Raw genomic sequence first — 21,365 nt, 5'->3', positions numbered from 1 at the left:
TTTCTAAATCCCTTTTCTCTCTAGCATTATAAAATATTTCAGGCACTCAGATAAAACGCATAACACACAAGAAAATTCAGGGAGCACCCCAGTCCAAGAAGGACCTACCTCCTTGAGTGCCACTTTGCCTTCGTCATAATGAAACAGGCAACATTGTATTCAAAGAGTTGTGGGACTCTACAAACTACCGAGACATGGAGATGAAGCAGAAGCTTTGACATCAGTTAAGAATAATCTGGATGACACACTGGGAAAGCTTAGCTAAACAAACAAGCTTGATGGACTGAATGGTCTCCTGTCGTTTGTCAAGTTTTATGGAAGGAGGGTCTAACGTACAGAGGGAATAGCATACGAGGAACCAGTTATCAAAACCTAAAATTCTTAAGGTAGTTAAGAGGGGAAGGGGGGGGGGGGGGGCATTATATACAAGGCAGTGTCACATAGTAGCCAAGGCTTTGGACTTCAAAACAAGGTTGCGAGTTCAAATCCCACCAATACTGTGCAACTATAAACTAATCACTTCACCCATCTATGCTCCAATTGGAATAACAAAAATATAACTAGCTGTATCTCATCTCTGTCGGAAGTCATCTTAGATCAACGGTGTCAGCCAAATAATTTATTCCCCATCACTAACATCCATCAAGTCGGTGCACAAAGTTGTCATCATGATTGATGACCAGCCGTCCCGCATGGACCATTTTGCTATGGCTTCTTGGTCTTCTAGATTCACACAACATCCCCAAGATCACACTAAATTTGATAGAACATAAAGCACAACTTCTGAACCAGGATTTAGTCTTGTCATGTCTGGATAACTTCAGCTCTCTGCTGGCAGAAGTAGCTACACAAGTCACCAAGCTGCTGCAGATTTAAAATACAAAAGACACGTCATCTGGGATATAACCAGCAGAGGTGAGCACAGGTCACTCCTCTCTTCCGATCACTACATTGGCTCCCAGTAGCAGCATGTATGAAGTTCATATCCTTGATGCTGGCCTACAGAATAGTCAATGGATCAGCCCCTAAGGATATGGGGACACCTCAGAGGTCCAATGCAACTTCTCGACCACCCTGGTCTCCTAATAAAGGGCGTCTGGTGATGCCACGTCTGTGTAACATCCAATCTCAATCCAAGCTATTGTCATGTGTGGCTCCTAGCTGGTAGAACAAACTGCCCACCTCCTTTCGAAATTCTTACTCCCTCAATGTGTTTAACAAAAATTTAAGAGACTCATTTGGTGAATTTCTAGCCAATAGTAGTGGTTAGGTTTTGTAACCTAAGAAGTGTAACAACAATTTCTTGTATAATCCAAAAATCACATAAGGAATGCTTCAATGGGCTTTAACAGGACCCGTTTTTGGACAGCCCCCCAGCCTTGACTCCCTAAGAAAAAAAGACACCCTTGAAGGAGGGTGGGGGGTGGATTGTAATTTTGTTTCTTGTCCTGTTATCTCCACTTGTGATGATCAGTTTTGGACCCTTGTCCTGTCACACTTGTTCCCAAAAAGTCCCCCAGACTGATCGCAATAAATGTGAATGTAATTTTTCATTTTTTAATTTAACTTTGGAATCCCCAGTTATACATATTACTCTTAAATTAAGCTTTAATATGTTAACTGGTATCAGCCACAACAACATCCAAATTAGGAATGTCTTGTACACTTCCCATTGCCAACAGGCCCAAGGAGAGGCTCATCTGTCAGATATCTGGTGTTTAATGCAGTGGGTGGGAAAGAAAGGGTCTCAGCCATTAACCCTTCATACTGTGCCAGCTCTGTCAGGCAAGATGCTGTTGGCGGTCAGTGGGGGGGTGTTAATGCAGCTATTTAGGAGTGTAATATTGTGCCTGAAATGCTTTAGAGAGTGAAAGGGAAGGCCTACAGGATGGTAATGAGACCAGCTATGTTATATGGGTTGGAGATGGTGGCACTGTCCAGAAACCAGGAAACAGAGCTGGAGGTGGCAGAGTTAAAGATGCTAAGATTTGCATTGACGAGGATGGACAGGATTAGAAATGAGGACATTAGCGGGTCGGCTCAGGTGGGACGGTTGAGAGACAAAGTCAGAGAGGTGAGATTATGTTGGTTTGGACATGTGCAGAGGAGAGATGCTGGGTATAATAGGAGAAGGGTGCTAAGGATAGAGCTGTCAGGCAAGAGGAACAGAGGAAGAGCTAAGAGAAGGTTTATGGATGTGGTGAGAGAGGACATGCAGGTGATGGGTGTGACAGAACAAGATGCAGAAGACAGGAAGATATGGGTTCACTTATGTTTGTTTGAAGTGTTGGAATAAAGTTTTTGTCTCTAGAATCTCCTGAGTGTATCTATCTGTGCAACTTTGTGACCCAAGTGTGACAATACTTTAGAGATGTTCATTTGTAAATAAAAACACGCCATGGAGTTGAAACTGTCATTTTAGAGTTCCTTGTTTCTAAACTATTCAGTCTAATCTATGTGAATAACCATAAATGTAGAGAGTAAATCACCAAGTTGTATGATTGAGAGTAGGACTTTGGAGACCTTAAAATCTTGATGTGATGTTATTTTAGACAATGGATGGATGAACCTGTTAGGCATTGCTTTTCTAATGTTCTAATGATTCAAAACGTAAATTCTGGTAGGTTTAGAAAATAATATGCCCTGTGTTGAACTGCTAGTGTGTCAGGGGCTCCAGAAAAGATGCTGTAACCTAGCTTAATAAGCACCGAGTGACACAAGGGTCTAAATTTTGAAGATTAGAACTTCATGCTTTATTTTTTCTTTCCGTTTCTAATCAGTAAAATGAGAGGAACCTCATATACATAGATGAACTTGTGAAAATTTGGGGCTACAATTAACAAAAGCATAGATTTTGTAGAATGCTGTCACCACTTCAGGTTATTTTGGCTGTATTCTGTACAAGTTACTGTACACTGTTAAAAATGCTGCTGTGTTAATGGAGCTATGTGGTTCTTTACTGGGTTAGAAGGTGGTGGTGTGTGAAATGCTTGGATATGCTTTCCATATTAAAAATATAGCTTTTATTATAGAATAAAGGGTTAAGCAAAGCACTATTAGGAAAACAGATGAAGGGTATGTGAGCAAAATGCTCCACTTGGTTTAGAAAGTGGCTGAATGCCATGTACACAGTAAGACTTGACAATTGTCAAACACAGAACATTTCATAAAAGGAGGTTAAGAGCTGAACTTAAAAGTGAGAGTAGAAGGACAAGAATGTAGTGGAAGGAGACTCGTTTTGGATATATAAGATGGCTATGCTGTCTGCTGAAAGCATCTCATGTCTTTAAACCAATCAATTATTGACAGATGGGTGTGTAAGCTAATGAACCAATTAGAGTAAATGTCAGGTGATTAACACATCATGGTTATGTAAATTCAATGGTTTATAAATATTAGACTAATTTTGCTCGGTGACCATTCCATCACAGGCTGCTGGGAGGGAGAGCATTCTTTTTCATGAAGAGGAATTAAAGATGCATAGACAAGCTTCCTCCTGCCTGGTTCTTACAGTCAATTATAGATATATTTAAGGTAATGAATTTCTCCCACATCAGAAAAAGGGGGAAGCACGACTGTCCTGTTAGATCGGCCACTCAGTTGGTAAATATGACATGCACCGCGATTTTTAGTTACTTAAACTGATTTAGTCTGATGACGCGATCAGCAACTGCGGTGTACAAATCTAACACACCCCATTGATATCCCATGGTGGGGCGACTCCATAAATGTGACAATGGCCTAAAAGACTGCCACTAACTGGAATTTGTTAGGTTTCTACTGTTCCTGGAACAATACTAAGAGAACCAGTCACCTTCAACCAATCAGCTTTAAACAGAGCCTCCGACATCATAAATCAGGAAGTAGTAGTACACAAAACCACCTGCTGGAATTTTAAACACAACCTTTTCCTCATTCAGTGCAGAGCGGTGATCTCCAAGACTAGGGATCTGCGCCAGCAATCGGAAGGTTGCCAGTTCAAATCCCGTAAGTGCCAGAAGTGATTCCACCCCATTTGACCACTAAGCAAGACCCTTAACCTGCAATTGCAACGTCTTGGTTATGACGTTAACCTGAATCCAGCCTGGCAAGCAGGTTCTCTTACTTGCAAGGGAAACTTGGATTGGCATGCTAGCCACAGTGTGGTGCTGTGGTTTCATGGCTTTTATTGGGTCCTAATTTGGGATCCCGAGGTGGTTTGTCGTATGGCGAGTGCAGCAAGGTGCTGTATCAGTGCATGCTCCCAACCTCTCTCTCCTCTTTCTCATTCACACAAAAACACACACAATTAGAAAAAAAGTCAATTTTAAATTAAGCTTTTTTTTTTTTTTTTTTTTTTAATTGATTGGTTAAAAGCAATAAAGAAAAAAAAAATGCATCAAGCACCTCCTCTATGATGTCGTAGGCAGAGTTTAAAGCCAACTGGTAAAAGGTGATAACCATCCTGGAACAGCTCCTCTGATGTTGATCCAGAGCAGCAGAAACCCAATGACATCACATCCATTGCTGTGAGCCAAGTGTTCCAGTTTTGAACTCCAAAAAACCTTGCCCTAGACTTCATTTGAGAGAAAGATCAACTGCCTACTGAAGCCACTGCCAAGCTGTAAAGCATCAAACGGAAACACAACCGAGACACTGGGAGCCTTGAAGTCAATGAATAAAAACCATTCTGTCATCTAACGGCCCAGCCAGGATTCTACTGTAGAATGTCCAGGGATTGTTCCTGCATTGCGCCCAGTGGTTACTGGGATAGGCTTCAGCTGTCCCGTGATCCTCATCTAAATAAGCAGGTTAGGAAGACGGATGAACGAATGTCCAAGAGGGGTAGGGTGTCCAGTTGGCCAAGATTTACAGGACAGTGACCGATAAAGGATCCTGAAATACAGCATGGCCTACCATAAATCGCAGAAATGGTGTGTCCCAAATAAAACCCAACATGGATGGATTTAAAAAAGGCACCCATGTCTCCCGTTGCCCTCATTTGTCAAGGTCCTCAAGCTGGCCATTATACAGTATATACACATACAAAGCTGAATCAGATACAGGTTTACATCTTTTATCAATAAGTAATACAATAATTATAAACCCTTACTAAGCCTCCTCTATTCTGTTTCTCTTCTCAGTATCGTGATGTGGCACTTGGCGCCACTGCTCTACTGACAAAAGGTTTTCCTATTCATGGTAAGGACACCCCAGATCCTGTGAGCCTTGGAGTTAACAGAAAGATTCAGTCATCAGATAAGATGGCCCAGCATGGACTCTACTGCAGAATACCTAGGAGGGAGTGGACAGCCATTTGTATGAGGTCTCCAGGATGTTGCGAAGTGGAGTTTGTTTTCTTCTCTTATGTTATCAACTGGCCATTTTTCTACAATTAATGGACAGATAGCGCTGGGCTCTATTTATGTTAATCAGTTTCAAACCACTTTGTCATCCTGTCTGTTTAAACAAGTGTCATTATGTACACATGTAAAAAGTGAAGTTTGTGTTTGCATTTTACCAGAGAACTTGTCTCAGTGCTCTGTGTCTGCACTAACTGAAGAGCGCTATATACCATTGTCCATCCATCCATCCATCCATTCATTTTCCAACCCGCTGAATCTGAACACAGGGTCACGGGGGTCTGCTGGAGCCAATCCCAGCCAACACAGGGCACAAGGCAGGAACCAATCCCAGGCAGGGTGCCAACCCACCGCAGGACACACACAAACACACCCACACACCAAGCACACACTAGGGCCAATTTAGAATCGCCAATCCACCTAACCTGCATGTCTTTGGACTGTGGGAGGAAACTGGAGCGCCTGGAGGAAACCCACGCAGACACGGGGAGAACATGCAAACTCCACGCAGGGAGGACCCAGGTCCCCAGGTCTCCCAACTGCGAGGCAGCAGCGCTACCCACTGCGCCACCATGCCGTAAAGAGTTATAATTATTATTAAATTCTGCGAGCACCAACCTACATTGATATGTGCAAAAAGTTCAAGCCTCACCCCACCAAGTAGATCTTAGAGCAAGAATGGAAAACAAAGAATAATTTAGGAAGGTTGATAGGGTCATTATTGTGAAATTCTTAGCTGCATCATCCGCTGATCATCATAACAAATGGCTACCACCCTTCGGCACCATGATTCACTGTGTCATCACCCTGTGATGAGGAGACCGATGGATCAACCCTTTCATTTTCTGACCCATCCAACTCATGGAGGATCAGTTACAGTTAAAAAAAAACAAAAAAAAAAAAAACACACACACCTCCGGGGCTGAGCTTTTCTACTCAACATAAAAGACTAAAAGGGGCTTCACACAGCTTAGCATTTCTGGTTATTAGTTTCATCCACTGCTACTTTTAACACATACAAGTTCCTGGAAGACTTGTACCTCTTACCACTTTGCTTAAACTGAAGACTGCTTTCCATGAGGGTAATCTGCATGTTTCAGTACTTTTGTTATTAATTTAAAATGAGTCTAACACCCCCCATATATACCAGGAGTACCTTTTTATTTTGTATTTAACATAAAAACAAGTCTACACCCCCCACACAAACTCTTAAAACTGGGCCATGGACCAGAGGTGACTGTATATGCTGATAAACCTCTTGCTACCCAGCCCAAAAGAAAATGACAAAATATCCAAGCATTTCCCTCGATTAAATAAAAAAAATCCTGGGACGAGATGAGACTTTGGCCACGAGATTTTTTTTTCAAGTTCTGCCCTCCTCTCAAACATTTTCAACCACATACATGGTACTCTCACCTCTCATTCATGTGAATGCTGTTGTCCAATACAGTTCCTGTTCTCTCAGCTCTTAGAAGTTTTTATGTTTTCCTCACTTTAAGTTCCCAATTAAAGAAGACTTATTATGATGTCCAAATCTTATTGAAGAATATCATCATGAAGGTTTATCAACAGAAAAAATAAGTACATGGGAAATCCTAGCACCGAGAAACAAAGTCAAATGAATTAACACCAAAAATGTCGATCGGTTACTAGGCAAATTGGTTAAATGCGTATCAATAGACTATGCTGAAACAGTTGGTGGTGATGGTGCGGAAGATGAAAACATCAACTTACAATATCATGAAGAATATCTACAACCGTTAACACAATCCAGTCTTCCACCACATGAATTACCGTAGAAAGAAGGATTTATCCAAGAAAGAATGTAGTAAATCTTCCATGGCTAACATTACACAACAAAGGAGATCTTGATATGCCATTCGTATTAAAACATTAACAGTTTCCCATTAGAACATCTTATGCAAGGACAATTAACAATTCTCAGAGCCAAACATTTGAAAAAGTTGATTTAATTTGCGTATTAATTTCAAAGCTAAACAGAACAAAATCATATTACGCAACATGAAACAATTTGCAAATTATTATGGTTTTACTATTTTTTTTAATATGGTGAATTACTCGTCATAATGTAAAATAGTCCTATTATGCATATGTTACAATTCCCATGAAAATAAAAATCTGCTTAAATTGTACATCCGCATCCCCATACGCAAGTGGCATAACTGCAAAGAGGCTAGCGCATAACACAGGGGTTGGCGAGCGAAGCAAGCAGGGGGTAAAGCTCCTTAGTTTTTCCTTAAAATAAAATTACTCAGCCATGTGGTGTTTGCTTGTAACCCCCCCCCCCCACCCCACCCCCTTCCCCCCAAATACTCCGATTTCATTCTAAACACACACATGTACGTTAGTTTAACCAAGGACCGTGTACTGCTTTAGTATTAATGATTTTTCCACCCTTCACACAACAGAGAGTCCTCTGGAATCACACTGTTCAGAATTCGCACATGGAGGTCCTCATCTCTTCACAACTTTAACGGTTGGAGCAGAGACCAAATACCATTCTTATTGTGATTGAAGGATATACAGAAGGAGCCCTCTCTGGACAGCGCACTCCAGGACCTACTGGTGCAGGCACCCATGGAAAGTAGATCATTGGGTATGTGGGTTTAAAAAAAATTTAAAAAAAAAAGACCCTTGGGGGAGAAAATGCAGAAGATACTGGATTCCTCCTCGAATCGCCACCTTATCGTGGTGGAGGGGTTTGCATGTCCCAATGATCCTAGGAGCTCTGTTGTCCAGGGCTTTATGCCCCTGGTAGGGCCACCCAAGGCAAACTGGTCCTAGGTGAGGGATGAGACAAAGTGCGGTTCAATATAACCTCCTATGACGAATAAAAAAATTTGGACGGTGTTTTCCCTCGCCCGGACGCGGGTCACCGGGGCCCCACTCTGGAGCCAGGCCTGGAGATGGGGCTCGATGGCAAGCACCTGGTGGCTGGGCTTGCACCCATGGGGCTCGGCCGGGCACAGCCCAAAGAGGCAACGTGGGTCTCCCTTCCCATGGGCTCACCACCTATGGGAGGGGCCAAGGAGGTCGGGTGCAGTGTGAGTTGGGTGGTGGCCGAAGGCGGGGACCTTGGCGGTCCGATCCTCGGCTACAGAAGCTGGCTCTTGGGACGTGGAATGTCACCTCTCTGAAGGGGAAGGAACCTGAACTTGTGCGTGAGGTTGAGAGGTTCCGGCTAGATATAGTCGGACTCACCTTGACGCACAGCTTGGACTCTGGAACCAATCTCCTTGAGAGGGGCTGGACTCTCTACCATTCTGGAGTTGCCCCCGGTGAGAGACGCCGAGCGGGTGTGGGTATACTTATTGCCCCCCGACTTGGAGCCTGTTCATTGGGGTTTACCCCGGTGGACGAGAGGGTAGCCTCCCTTCGCCTTCGGGTGGGGGGACGGGTCCTAACTGTTTGTGTGTATGCACCGAACAGCAGTTCGGAGTACCCACCCTTTTTGGAGTCTCTGGAGGGGGTGCTAGAGGGCATACCTTCTGGGGACTCCCTCGTACTGCTGGGAGACTTCAATGCTCACGTGGGCAATGACAGTGAGACCTGGAAGGGCGTGATTGGGAGGAATGGCCCCCCCGATCTGAACCCGAGTGGTGTTTTGTTATTGGACTTCTGTGCTCGTCACGGATTGTCCATAACGAACACCATGTTCAGGCATATGGGTGTTCATATGTGCACTTGGCATCAGGACACCCTAGGTCTCAGTTCGATGATCGACTTTGTGGTCGTGTCGCCGGACTTGCGGCCACATGTCTTGGACACTCGGGTGAAGAGAGGGGCAGAGCTGTCAACTGATCACCACCTGGTGGTGAGTTGGCTCCAATGGTGGGGGAGGATGCCGGTCAGGCCTGGTAGGCCCAAACGTGTTGCGAGGGTCTGCTGGGAACATCTGGAAGAGCCCCCTGTCAGAAGTAGCTTCAACTCCCACCTCCGGAAGAACTTCGACCATGTCCCGAGGAAGGTAGGGGACATTGAGTCCGAATGGGCCATGTTCCGTGCCTCTATTGTTGAGGTGGCTGGCCGGAGCTGTGGCCGTAAGGTAGTCGGTGCCTGTCGTGGCGGCAATCCCCGAACCCGTTGGTGGACACCGGCGGTGAGGGATGCCGTCAAGCTGAAGAAGGAGTCCTACCGATCCCTTTTGTCCTGTGGGACTCTGGAGGCAGCTGATAGCCGCATTCCGCTTGGCCTGCCGGTACCTTCAGTGGTTGCTGAGGCAAAAACTCAGGCATGGGAGGAGTTTGGGGAGGCCATGGAGAAGGACTTTCAGACGGCTTCGAGGAGATTCTGGTCCACCATCCGGCGTCTCAGGAGGGGGAAGCAGTGCAGTGTCAACACTGTGTATGGTGGGGATGGTGCGCTGCTGACCTCGACTCGGGACATTGTGGGTCGGTGGGGGGAGTACTTTGAAGACCTCCTCAATCCCAAGAACATGCCTTCCATTGAGGAAGCAGAGCCTGGGGACTCGGAGGTGGGCTCCCCCATCTCTGGGACTGAGGTCACCGAGGTGGTCAAAAAACTCCTTGGTGGCAGGGCCCCGGGGGTGGATGAAATACGCCCGGAGTTCCTCAAGGCTCTGAATGTTGTAGGGCTGTCTTGGTTGACACGTCTCTGCAACATCGCATGGACATCAGGGACAGTGCCTCTGGATTGGCAGACCGGGGTGGTGGTCTACCTTTTTAAGAAAGGGGATCGGAGGGTGTGTTCCAACTACAGAGGGATCACACTCCTCAGCCTCCCTGGAAAAGTCTGTTCAGGGGTTCTGGAGATGAGGGTCCGTCGGATAGTCGAACCTCGGATTCAGGAGGAACAGTGGACCAGCTCTACACCCTTAGCAGGGTCCTGGAGAGTGCATGGGAGTTCGCCCAACCAGTCTACATGTGTTTTGTGGACTTGGAAAAGGCGTTCGACCGTGTCCCTCGGGGAATCCTGTGGGGGGTACTCTGAGAGTATGGGGTACCGGACCCCCTGATAAGAGCTGTTCGGTCCCTGTACAATCGGTGCCAGAGCTTGGTCCGCATTGCCGGCAGTAAGTCGAACCCGTTTCCAGTGAGAGTTGGACTCCGCCAGGGCTGCCCTTTGTCACCGATTCTGTTCATAACTTTTATGGACAGAATTTCTAGGCGCAACCAGGGTGTTGAGGGGGTCCGGCTTGGTGGATTTAGGATTGGGTCACTGCTTTTTGCAGATGATGTTGTCCTGTTTGCTTCATCAGGCCGTGATCTTCAGCTCTCTCTGGATCGGTTCGCAGCGGAGTGTGAAGCGGCTGGGATGGGAATCAGCACCTCCAAATCCGAGACCATGGTCCTCAGCCGGAAAAGGGTGGAGTGCCCTCTCAGGGTTGGGAACGAGATCCTGCCCCAAGTGGAGGAGTTCAAGTATCTCAGGGTCTTGTTCACGAGTGAGGGAAGAATGGAGCGCGAGATCGACAGGCGGATCGGTGCGGCGTCCGCAGTGATGCGGGCTCTGCATCGGTCTGTCGTTGTGAAAAAGGAGCTGAGCCATAAGGTAAAGCTCTCAATTTACCAGTCGATCTATGTTCCTACCCTTACCTATGGTCATGAGCTATGGGTAGTGACCGAAAGAACGAGATTGCGAATACAAGCGGCTGAAATGAGTTTCCTCCGCAGGGTGTCTGGGCTCTCCCTTAAAGATAGGGTGAGAAGCTCAGTCATCCGGGAGGGGCTCAGAGTAGAGCTGCTGCTCCTCCACATCGAGAGGAGTCAGATGAGGTGGCTCGGGCATCTGATCAGGATGCCTCCTGGACGCCTCCCTGGTGAGGTGTTCCGGGCACGTCCAACCGGGAGGAGGCCCAGGGGAAGACCCAGGACACGCTGGAGGGACTGTGTCTCCCGGCTGGCCTGGGAATGCCTCGGGATTCTCCCGGAAGAGCTAGAAGAAGTGGCCGGGGAGAGGGAAGTCTGGGCATCTCTGCTCAAGCTGCTGTCCCCGCGACCCGACCTCAGATAAGCGGAAGAGGATGGATGGATGGATGGATACTGGGAGAACATGAAACCTCCTCACAGATGGAAACAGAAAGGGCAAAATGCGCGGAAAATTAATTGGGCTGCTACATTTGGAGTTTTAAGCAACAATTGAACACCCTAATCTCGTTCATGATCACTGGGGTCTGGTCCTGGCTGCGCTTGTCACACAGCAATATTGGAAAGTTCGCTCACACACACCATATAAAAAGGTACCAAAGTGGTTTTTTTTTTCCCCCAGAGCGATCCAACAGAGCAGTGGGTCCCAAACTTTTCTATGCCCCGCACCCCTAGAAAGTCTTTTGAACTATTTGAGGAAATGATACACGATTAACGATCGAGGAGTCGGAGGACCCCCGAGAAGTAAAGGGTAGGCCTACTGGCACGCTGCTAAGCAATCAAACGCAGTAGACGAACTTTGTCCCCGTAACACCTACACGACAGTTCAAAAACCAGGTGTCCCGCACAGTTAGATGCGCCACTACCAGGACCGCCAGCAGGAGAGATGGGCCGAATGTAAGCAGCAGGTGTTCCATCCAATTCAGTCCTCCTTGTTCTCCCCTGCCAAAAATGTCAATCAAAACTTAAAATAAGTGACGTTTTATGATCAGGGTTTGCACATAAATCAATACTAGACCACGCCCTTCTTTCTACGGATCATTGCAAGGTCCAAATTCCATTCTCTTTTATTCGTCTTTACGAACACTCTGCCCGCAGGCAGGAAGCCTCGAGAACGCGCATTTCAGCGGCTCATTCACAGGTGACAAGTGCGTGTGCAATGCTCAGTTCTTTTCATACCACTGAACCCGACGTTTGGTTTTGAGGTCGGGTGCATGCGCGGATTACTGAGCGTTGCCGCACCCACCACACGGCGAGCCACGCGGACTGAGATCCGAAGTGCAGCCGTGCAACGGGTGACATGACTAATAAATGACCTACACATGACGACACTGCAGACTTTATCGCACCCATTGGGGTTGCAGGCATCCAAGATTGGGAACTCCTTGCAATGGAGGAATCATTATTGGCTCCCGAAAGAACAATCTACACAAAGATTTCAGTCAGAACTTTATTTAGATCTGTAACAAGTTCCATAAATAACCCCGAATAGATGGCAACAGACTTTTGAAGGACTCTTGCTACATAGAGTAACACGGGCTTGGTTTAGAATTTCTCGATCTGTTGTAGGCTATCTTGTAGGTCGCCTGCTATACGTTAAGAACATTTTCAAAGCATAACTAAAGGAAACCGTTTGAGGTAATCATTAAGGTACGAACCACACAATAACAATAATAATCAATTTTAACATTAGAACAACTGTGACCAGAACTGACCATTCAGCCCAACAAGCTCATCCATCCTATTTACCCAGATTGTCTAAAACAACATCAAGTCGAGATCTGCAGTCCCTGAAATCCTACTCGCCAACACGCTACTCTAATTTATTCCATGTGCCTGTGATTCTTAACGGGGAGAACATTCCAAGATTTGCCAGTAACAAGTTTCCAACCCTGTTCTTTCGTTCTGCCAAAGAATATGTGTTAAATTAAAAGTAGCCCATGGAGATCCAACGTACGAATTCATTTATTTAAAATTTAACTTTTCGATTCTGTCCCCTCCTTAACGTGCTCCCGGTGCTCTCAGGCTTGTCCACTCTTTTGTTTACTCCCGCTATTAAAAAAGGTGCCGTCAGTCTGCCTGGAGCGCGCGCACGCGCGCGTGCGTGAGCAAGCGACTCAGGTGTGCGCATTACCGGGTGAGCCCACGGGACAGAGGGACGTTCAAACCAGACTTGGTTACCGACTTGTACTCCTTGATGAAGATAGGATTTGAGGCTACTGCATTCAGAAGATTTAAAATGTCCAGCAAGTGTGTTAATTACACGTATATGCGAAAAAGCTACAGGCAACTATACACGATATAACACCGAAACCGCCCCCAAAAAATAGTTGCAAGGCAATAACATTCTAAATAAATAACGTTTACAGCTCTCTCCCTCATGTATGTGTGGATTTTCTCCGGGTACATCTGTTTTCATCAATAAGACAGGTTAGTTGGATTGGTTTCTGGTCGGAGTGTGAGCGTGTATGTGTTTTCACCATGCGATGGGCTGGCATCCCGTCCAAGTATTGTTCATGTTGGATGCTTGCGGAGATTTCCTCAACCCTGCTATGCGGGCTTAGACGGCTATGGAATACGGATGGATAAACACTGAGCAGCCCGCTCATTTTCAGCGCTGCAATTCCGAAGCGCAGTTCTGTCTGACCGATTTAACCAACAGCGGCACGACTATCCGAGCAGAGCAGATCCAGTCAGTTTCTATGACTCGAAAGATTTTAGATTTTGACTTTTTAATTTAAATAAACATTCGGTTGCATTCTATTCAGGACAGATTTTTTTTCCTCGCCCGGGGGGCAATTTGGGTTTCTACTGACACTCCGTAAACCTTTAATTTTCAAATCTCCTTATTTTAAAAACGGCTATTGGGAAGCCGGGGTCTGTCCAGTTAAGTCCCGAGCACAAGGCGGGGACAATCATAACTTCGAATTTCCAAAACCTCAATACATACAGTAAATACTATATTATAACAAATCACCACCCCACCTCAAACGCACACCAGAATGACTAAAAAGGAAACTTCTGACTCAGCTAAAGATAAAGAGCAGTAGCAGACAGACATCATTCAGGCGTGTTGACGTTGGTATAAAAGAGCCCTCGTTACGTTTCTTTCCACAGCGCTACATAGAATTCAGACGGCTTAAAACATGCGCCCACCCGCCCTTTAAACGCACCGTGACTAAATGCCAGCTTAAAGCCATCCAACTCTTTAAAACTCTTTTCGACTCTCCAATGAACAGGTCATCTATGGGATTTATTACTCTCGTATTAAAGTTACGTAGACGATTGTGTCATAGAAATACTGAATAGGGGGCTGGAGGGTGTCGTCTTTCTTGGCTGCCCAGCTGACGGATTGACTTCGTAATCCAACACGTCCTGGAACGAAAACTCCCAGACAAGCTAACTTCAGCATGCTACATGACAATGTATTAGTCGCTCTTATTCACTCGTCTTTTATTAGAATAATACCGATTTCAGTACGGGTGATATTTTAAAGAGGTATTTTATTAATATGAATCAGACACTTGATACCCAAAAACTTTCTCACACCACCTTTCCACCCAAGCCGATCCCTGCGCGAGCCTACAGCTTTCCCAGTCTTGCCGACTCTCCAAATCCTGTCATTTTTGTCATTCATCCGCGTTATTCTGAAGTAGGGTGGCGGAAATGCTGAAAGCCATCCCCGGCATAAAAGGAACATTCACAGGATTGGGAGCAGGGAGACCACATACGCCAAACACGGGCTAATTTAACGTCAGTCGTTGAAGCCGTTCATTCTTTTACATGAACATGATTATCAGGACTCAAATCCCGGAGAACCAGAGCCATAACACGGGCTGAATGCTCCAAGATTTGAGCGGACCTCCAATAATTCTACACTCACACACAAGCTGGTGTCGCTAAATCTTAGAGCTCCGTGAGGTAACCGATGGGAACGTGGAGTTGAACGTTTAGCTCCTGCAAAGGAGGCATTCAAAATGGGATGGAAAGTTGTTTTTGCTGTGCCACATTTACTTGTTTCATATAATGTGAATGATGATGCTTACCAAGCAATTTAAATAATTAAAATGAATAAAAATAGACTACATGCGACTTATTGCCCTAATAACTCTGGTATTGTAATTCATAACTAGTAATAAAACACTATTTAGGAGAACAGTATTTTAAAAGAACCTAAAGGGTTGAGTTGTAAGAACAGCTTTTTACAAACTAGGTTCACGTTAAACGAACCGCTTGAAAAGAGCGGATACAAGCCTGTCCTTGTTAACGAATCCGTTTAAAATAGTTGACCATTTTTTTGCGCCCATGAACGAGCTATGCCTAATAGTATAAGGGTAGCTCATATTGCGCCGCACTTTTCCTCTCGAGGTGCAACTCCCTCTGAAAAAGTTATAACCGCTTGATTAAAGTTAACCAAACTTCTCGTTAATGTGTAGCATGCATTAGGGACAGCAAAGCCCCCTTACAAGAGCCGGAAATTCCCACACTCTATACGCTTTTGAAGTCGGGACCTCTGAGCAGTTTTCAAAATTTCTCCGTTTTCCCAAGCATCTGAAAAATAGCGGAACAGCAGGACAAGCGCCGTAAAACATATATCAGGAAAAGAAAAAAAGACGTCCAAAGTTAGCGCACTCGTTCACCACACCACTTACCTGGATGCATTTGGAAGGTAAAACTCCACCGAAAAGCCAAAATAGCTACCCTCGGGACCGGTATATACACTCGGATGATCCACGTCCAAGTTAAATCCAGCGCACAATTGCGCTAACCCAGTGGTGAACAAGCATAGTCGGGCCAGGCGTAAGTGGGCGCAAGTTTTCAAGTATTGCCTGGCGCGTCTCTCCATCGCTGCGGCTCCTGTCACTTGATTAATCCGGCAGCTGCGTCGCGATACCCGTATGCTAGCAGCGCTTTTCCATGTCTCGCTTTCAGTGCAAAAAAAAAAAAATAATTAAACTAATAAATTAAAACAAAAAAAAGCACAGTAGGGCAGAACCTTTCCCCCGACTCTTTCTCTGTCTTTCTCACATACACTTTCCCTCCCTCCTCACATCCCACATTCAAGTAGGCGTTCCGTACATGCGTCAGCACGCCCATATAGGGGCGGGGCTTCTAATTCACAAAAACGCGTGCTTCAGTGGCTAAGACTTCTTATTCGCCCCGCCCACGCCCTTTCCTTATTTTCCTGATCAGACTTCACACAGAATATTCGACACAGCTGTGCTTCTGTTAAGTTCGACATGTCCACCGGTGGTGAAATGGTAGGGGGTTAAAAATCTTATGAAAGCATTCATGATACGCTAGCGTTACTTCATAGAATGTATTACAGTTTTGGACACCAAGATCCGGTCACACTTTATACAGAAGGATTTTTTGAGACATTCTGACTTGGCGTTTCTTTATCCACCCATTTGTAATCTCTTTTTTCGAATTCAGTATCGGAGATTATTCAACGCTTTGAGCGCAGTTAAGGCGACAGACCCTGCTGAGAGGAACTCAATCGCGAAACACATTTTTGTGCAAGCACTGCTCAGGCTTGATAGCATGGAGTTACAGTAATTAAGAACCTAACCCGCAAAACTTTGGACGTCGGTATTCCCTGCCCATACCAAAATACCACACACTTAAAAACAATGATTCTTTAACCAAAAGGAAAAAAAATATGAGAATATATCCCCAATACTAATATCTTTATTTTGGCGACCGCTGCCCTTTAGAATCTATTTTAAAATACTTCTACTTGTATAATAAGGCTTTAAACAACCTTGCCTCTAACATATATGTCAGAATGGCTGTTTCCTTATGTACCAAATCACAATCTGATTTGCTCGTTATTCCTAGATCTAAGTATAAAAGAATAAGTGAGGCAGCTTTCTGTTCTTATGCCCCTTATAATTTACCAATAGAAAATACATCAGGGGAAATCTGTCAGAAATTTAAATAAACTTCTGAAAGCCCTTTTTTAATCTAACTTTCCAGTAATTATATCATAATATAGTGATCTGATTATAAAATTAGCTCCTTGATGCATTAATAAGTACCCAGCATTCATCCATTGCTTTTTTATATTGTTTGGCTTCTATCCTGTTTGATGGCATTATGTGCCACCCACACCTGCTCAGAGTTCTCTATTCCGCAGTCACCTTGGATGGTACAGGACACGAGGAGGACTCAGAATCCTTATTATCGACTTTGCTAACTGTATCACCTGTGCAGTGGAGGGTGTAGGAGTTTTTTGTTTTCCTCTCCACCGTGTCAGTTGGTCAGACAATCAGGAATCAAGAACTTCATCTACATCTGGGTTGTCCAAGGTGGGCCACAGTGGCTGCAAGTTTTCATTCTAACCCTTTTCCTAATCAGCGAGTAGTTTTCACTGCTAGTTAACTCCTTTTCCCTTCATTTTAATAGCCCTGTTTGTAAGGATTCAGTCCTCTGAATTGATGAGTTTCTTCATTAAATGGTAGCCAAATAGAAATGAGATGCAAAATGAGCCCACAGATGACCAGCTATTGGAACGTCAAACTCCAGCCAATTTCACTCCAACCTGTTTCTTAATGAGAAGCCAGTTCTTTCTGTTAATTAAAGCTGTTATTGAACACCGTGACTTGTTGCTGCTCTCATTCTGTCACAGCAGACTGTTGATTTTCTGTTTTTTCAAAGACCACCATCAAGATGTTTTGGTGACCTGAGCAGCCTAACATGACTGAGACCTTCACCTTTCCTTATTTTCAGGTTAGCTGAAAAAGAAACAACTAATGGGTCCGACTGCGGTGGGTTGGCACCCTGCCTGGGATTGGTTCCTGCCTTGTGCCCTGTGTTGGCTGGGATTAGCTCCAGCAGACCCCCGTGACCCTGTGTTTGGATTCAGCGGGTTGGATAATGGATGGATGGATGGATAATGGGTCAGAGTCACGTCAATTAAAAAGAAGGCAAAACAAGTTAATCAGAAGCAAAAATGGCTCACTAATTAAGAAGATGGTTAAAATGAAAACCTGCAGCCACTGCGGCCCACCAGTACCAGAGCTGGACACCCCTGTTATATAGCCATTGCTTCATAAAGGACCATTTCATTCTGGGAAGGATTTTGTGCATATGAATTGGGTCTATAGACTTTTAAAAGGTTCCTAAAACAGAAATCTTTAAAGTGTAGTAGGCAGGATACTGGCACAGAAAGAAAATTTCATCTTTGCCTGTGTTATTGCCTGAAACAAGAGTCCTTTTAATATCAGGAACACACTGGGATTTCACAAATGTTTCATCAACTCCTCATGGTTAGGCAGGCCCGGTCTTAGGTATTATGGGGCCCTAGGTGAAAGGGGGGTCCAGGGGCCCCCCTGGAAGCTCTGTGAAATGCATGAAAATTAGACCAAGGAGTCGATCCGGGGCCCTAGGCGGTCGCCTACTTCGCCTATGCCTAAGGCCGGACCTGATTGGGACAAATAATGCTGTAGTATATTTAAGTATATATGACAATTGCTCACTCTGACAATTTGTTTTGGGGGCCCCCAAGAAGGCAGGGGCCCTAAGCTATAGCTTGTGTAGATTATACGTAAATCCTGCACTGTGGTTAGGTGTGGAGCCTGTTGAAGGTCTAAACAAACAATGGTTCTTTGTAGAACTTTCATGTGGATGGTTTGATTAAGAACCAGAAACGGTCCCCTCTATGGCATCATCGCAGTGAAGAACCAGTCTGGCACCTTCATTTTTAGGAGTGTGTATTGCCGTCTGTGTTTACCTGTTTTTACCATCTGCACTTGTTCCACTGTTTTTTGCACTACTCTTAATCTTTGTCATGTCTTGCTCTGTATAGCTCTGTTTTTCACTCTGTATATATCGTGGCATTTAATACGATCATCCTTATTGTCTGTATATATTTCTCTGCCTCCATCATAACTGTAAAAACAACGTATTAGTTATACTACAGTATTCTTAGGCTTTTAAATAAATAAACTAACTGATTAGGTAATCAAAACACTGTGTCACGATTTCAGGATTGAGATGAAAAGTGAGCCAACAGATGATCAGCTAAATCAGGGCTTCAAACTCCAACCAGTTTCTTAATGAGAAGCCAATTCTTGCTGTTAATTAAACCCGTTATTTAATTCCATGACTTGTTGCTGCTCTCATTCTACCACAGCAGACATTTTCAAAATGGTTGATTTTCTATTTTTTCTAAGAACACCATCAACATGTTTTGGTGACCTGAGCAGATCAGCCTTACATGCAGGGCTCACCTTTCTTTATTTTCATATACTATGTGATGGGCACGTGTGAAGGCACAGTTTGTGTCTAATTATTGTCTGGCTGCTAATTAAGGAAAAAGAAACAACTAAGTGGACCTAGTCAAGGTAATTAAAACGAAGGCAAAAGACGTTAATTAGCAGCACAAACTGTTTACTAATTAAGAAGATGGTTAGAATGAAAACCTGCATCCACTGCGGACCTCAGGGACTGGAGCTGGACACCCCTGCTGTACAAGGAGCCACGCAACCCAGTGAAGTGTCATTAAAGAACCGTTATTTTTAAGTGCAGAAGTGACACACATCAGATTTACACATGGTTAAGCAAATGAGGGCAGCACAGGGCAAGGAAGTTCAGATTTCATGAGAGTTCATTGACCTCATGGCCTGAGGTAAGAAACTGTCTCTAAATTGGGTGGAGCGAGTGGTGAGGTGAGTTTTACCAGAAGGCAGAAGTGAAAACAGGGAAAGAGCTGGATGGCAGGCATCAGAGATGATGGATTCACCCTTCTTGAGACAGCGGGTGGAAGATTGTAGAGAAGTTTGCCATCTTGGCAAGCCAGGCCACCAAACCACACTGTGATGTATCTGGTAAGGATGTTCTCAATGGTGTAACGGTAGAGGTTGACCAAGATTTCTTGTATTTAACTTACTAGCATGGGGCACAGCCATAAATGGGGTGCCTGTCTATTACAGGGAATTTTCACGCCCACACCCACATATTCTTCAATTCCTGGTCATTTCGGTGTCTTCAATCATATGTGTGCATAGCCTTTGTATTGGCGAGGAACCCAGAATATCACAAGAAGGATGCTGGGAAAACGTGCAGATTTCACACGGATCTGGACCCTACTGTACGGTAGTAATGCCAGCCTCGATGCCACCTTGCTGATGTAGTCTTCTGATAACATTTGAACTTTCTTCAAAGTGACATTAATTTTTAGAGAGTCATTGAAATTAATTACATGGCTTAAGCTATGCTGTCATAACATTCTACAGGCTGTTCATTGTTTGGAAGTTACAGAAGTCGCTGGTAAGGATGATACACTCCCTAAAGGCATAATACACCTGGTTAATAGATCAACAGCCTAAATTTCACACAAACATTAGGAAGTTTTTATTCACACAGAAGACCATAGACACATGTTCAAGATCAAGTTCAAGCACTTTATTGTCATTGTGTAACACAACAAAATTACTTTTTGTGACAGCCCCAAGGTGCATTTAAAGAAAAGTCAAATAATTCCAAATATGTCATACACGGTGTTAAGTGATCAAGTAACCAGAGCAAATTATTATTGCTCAACATACAGCAGCATAAATTGTTATTGCACCTGTTAATGAATAGTACATTACATATTATATATTGTATTACATCAGTATATTGCACATTACCAATATAGCTTATTGCACATGTTCAATTAAAAATGATCTCAGACTGAGGAGATTCAGAGTTCAGAAAGTTTATGGCAGATGGGAAAAAGCTCTTTTTTAGTCTGTTTGCGCGTACACGGATTGACCTAAAGCGTCTGCCTGACGGGAGGAGCTCAAACAAAGAATTTCCAAGATGAGTTTTGTCCTTGAGAATGTTTTTGGCCCTTCTCACACAGCGAGTCTTATACGAGAGTTCGAGTGATGGTAGTTCAGTCCCAATGATGGCCTCTGCTGTTTTTACGACCCGCTGCAGGGCTTCTTTAGCAGCCATGGTGCAGCTGTTGTACCAGACCATCATGCAGTTAGTTAAAATGCTCTTTATAGTGCATCTATAGAAATTAACCAGCAGCTTCTGGGGGAGGTCAGCTCTCCTTAGCTTCCTGAGAAAATAGAGGCATTGTTGTGCTTTGCCTATTATAGCCAAGTTGTTGTCAGCCCAGGACAGGTCCTCTGAGATGGTGACTCCTAGAAACTTAAAGCTGGAAACTCTCTCCACAGGACCTGCATTGATTGTTATCAGACTGTGATTGGTCTTTTTAGTGGTCCTAAAGTCCAGAATAACTTCTTTGGTCTTTTTGGTATTTAAGACCAGGTTGTTGGTGTTGCACCATTCTGTCAGATTCTGAACCTCTTCCTTATATGCAGCTTCACTGTTGTCTGTTACAAGCCCGATGACAGTTGTATCATCCACAAATTTAACAATAATGTTTGATTGGTGGATG

The 21,365-nt window shown here is 44.5% G+C and overlaps 1 protein-coding gene across 1 annotated transcript in view; it reads right to left on the bottom strand.

Annotated features, from left to right (window-relative positions):
* itga5 (integrin, alpha 5 (fibronectin receptor, alpha polypeptide)) overlaps nt 1–16,008 on the bottom strand; it is a 210,005-nt gene extending 193,997 nt beyond the window's left edge. The window contains exon 1 of the mRNA XM_028798484.2: nt 15,622–16,008. Within this exon, the coding sequence (XP_028654317.1) occupies nt 15,622–15,815 (194 nt within the window). The 5' untranslated portion in view covers nt 15,816–16,008. The remainder of the gene's footprint in view (nt 1–15,621) is intronic.
* Nucleotides 16,009–21,365: the final 5,357 nt, after the last annotated feature.

This window comes from Erpetoichthys calabaricus, chromosome 3 (assembly GCF_900747795.2).
Source record: "Erpetoichthys calabaricus chromosome 3, fErpCal1.3, whole genome shotgun sequence".
Classification (NCBI taxonomy): domain Eukaryota; kingdom Metazoa; phylum Chordata; class Cladistia; order Polypteriformes; family Polypteridae; genus Erpetoichthys; species Erpetoichthys calabaricus.
The sequence above is the reverse complement of the archived record's forward strand: the minus strand, read 5'-3'. Positions and strand labels throughout refer to the sequence as shown.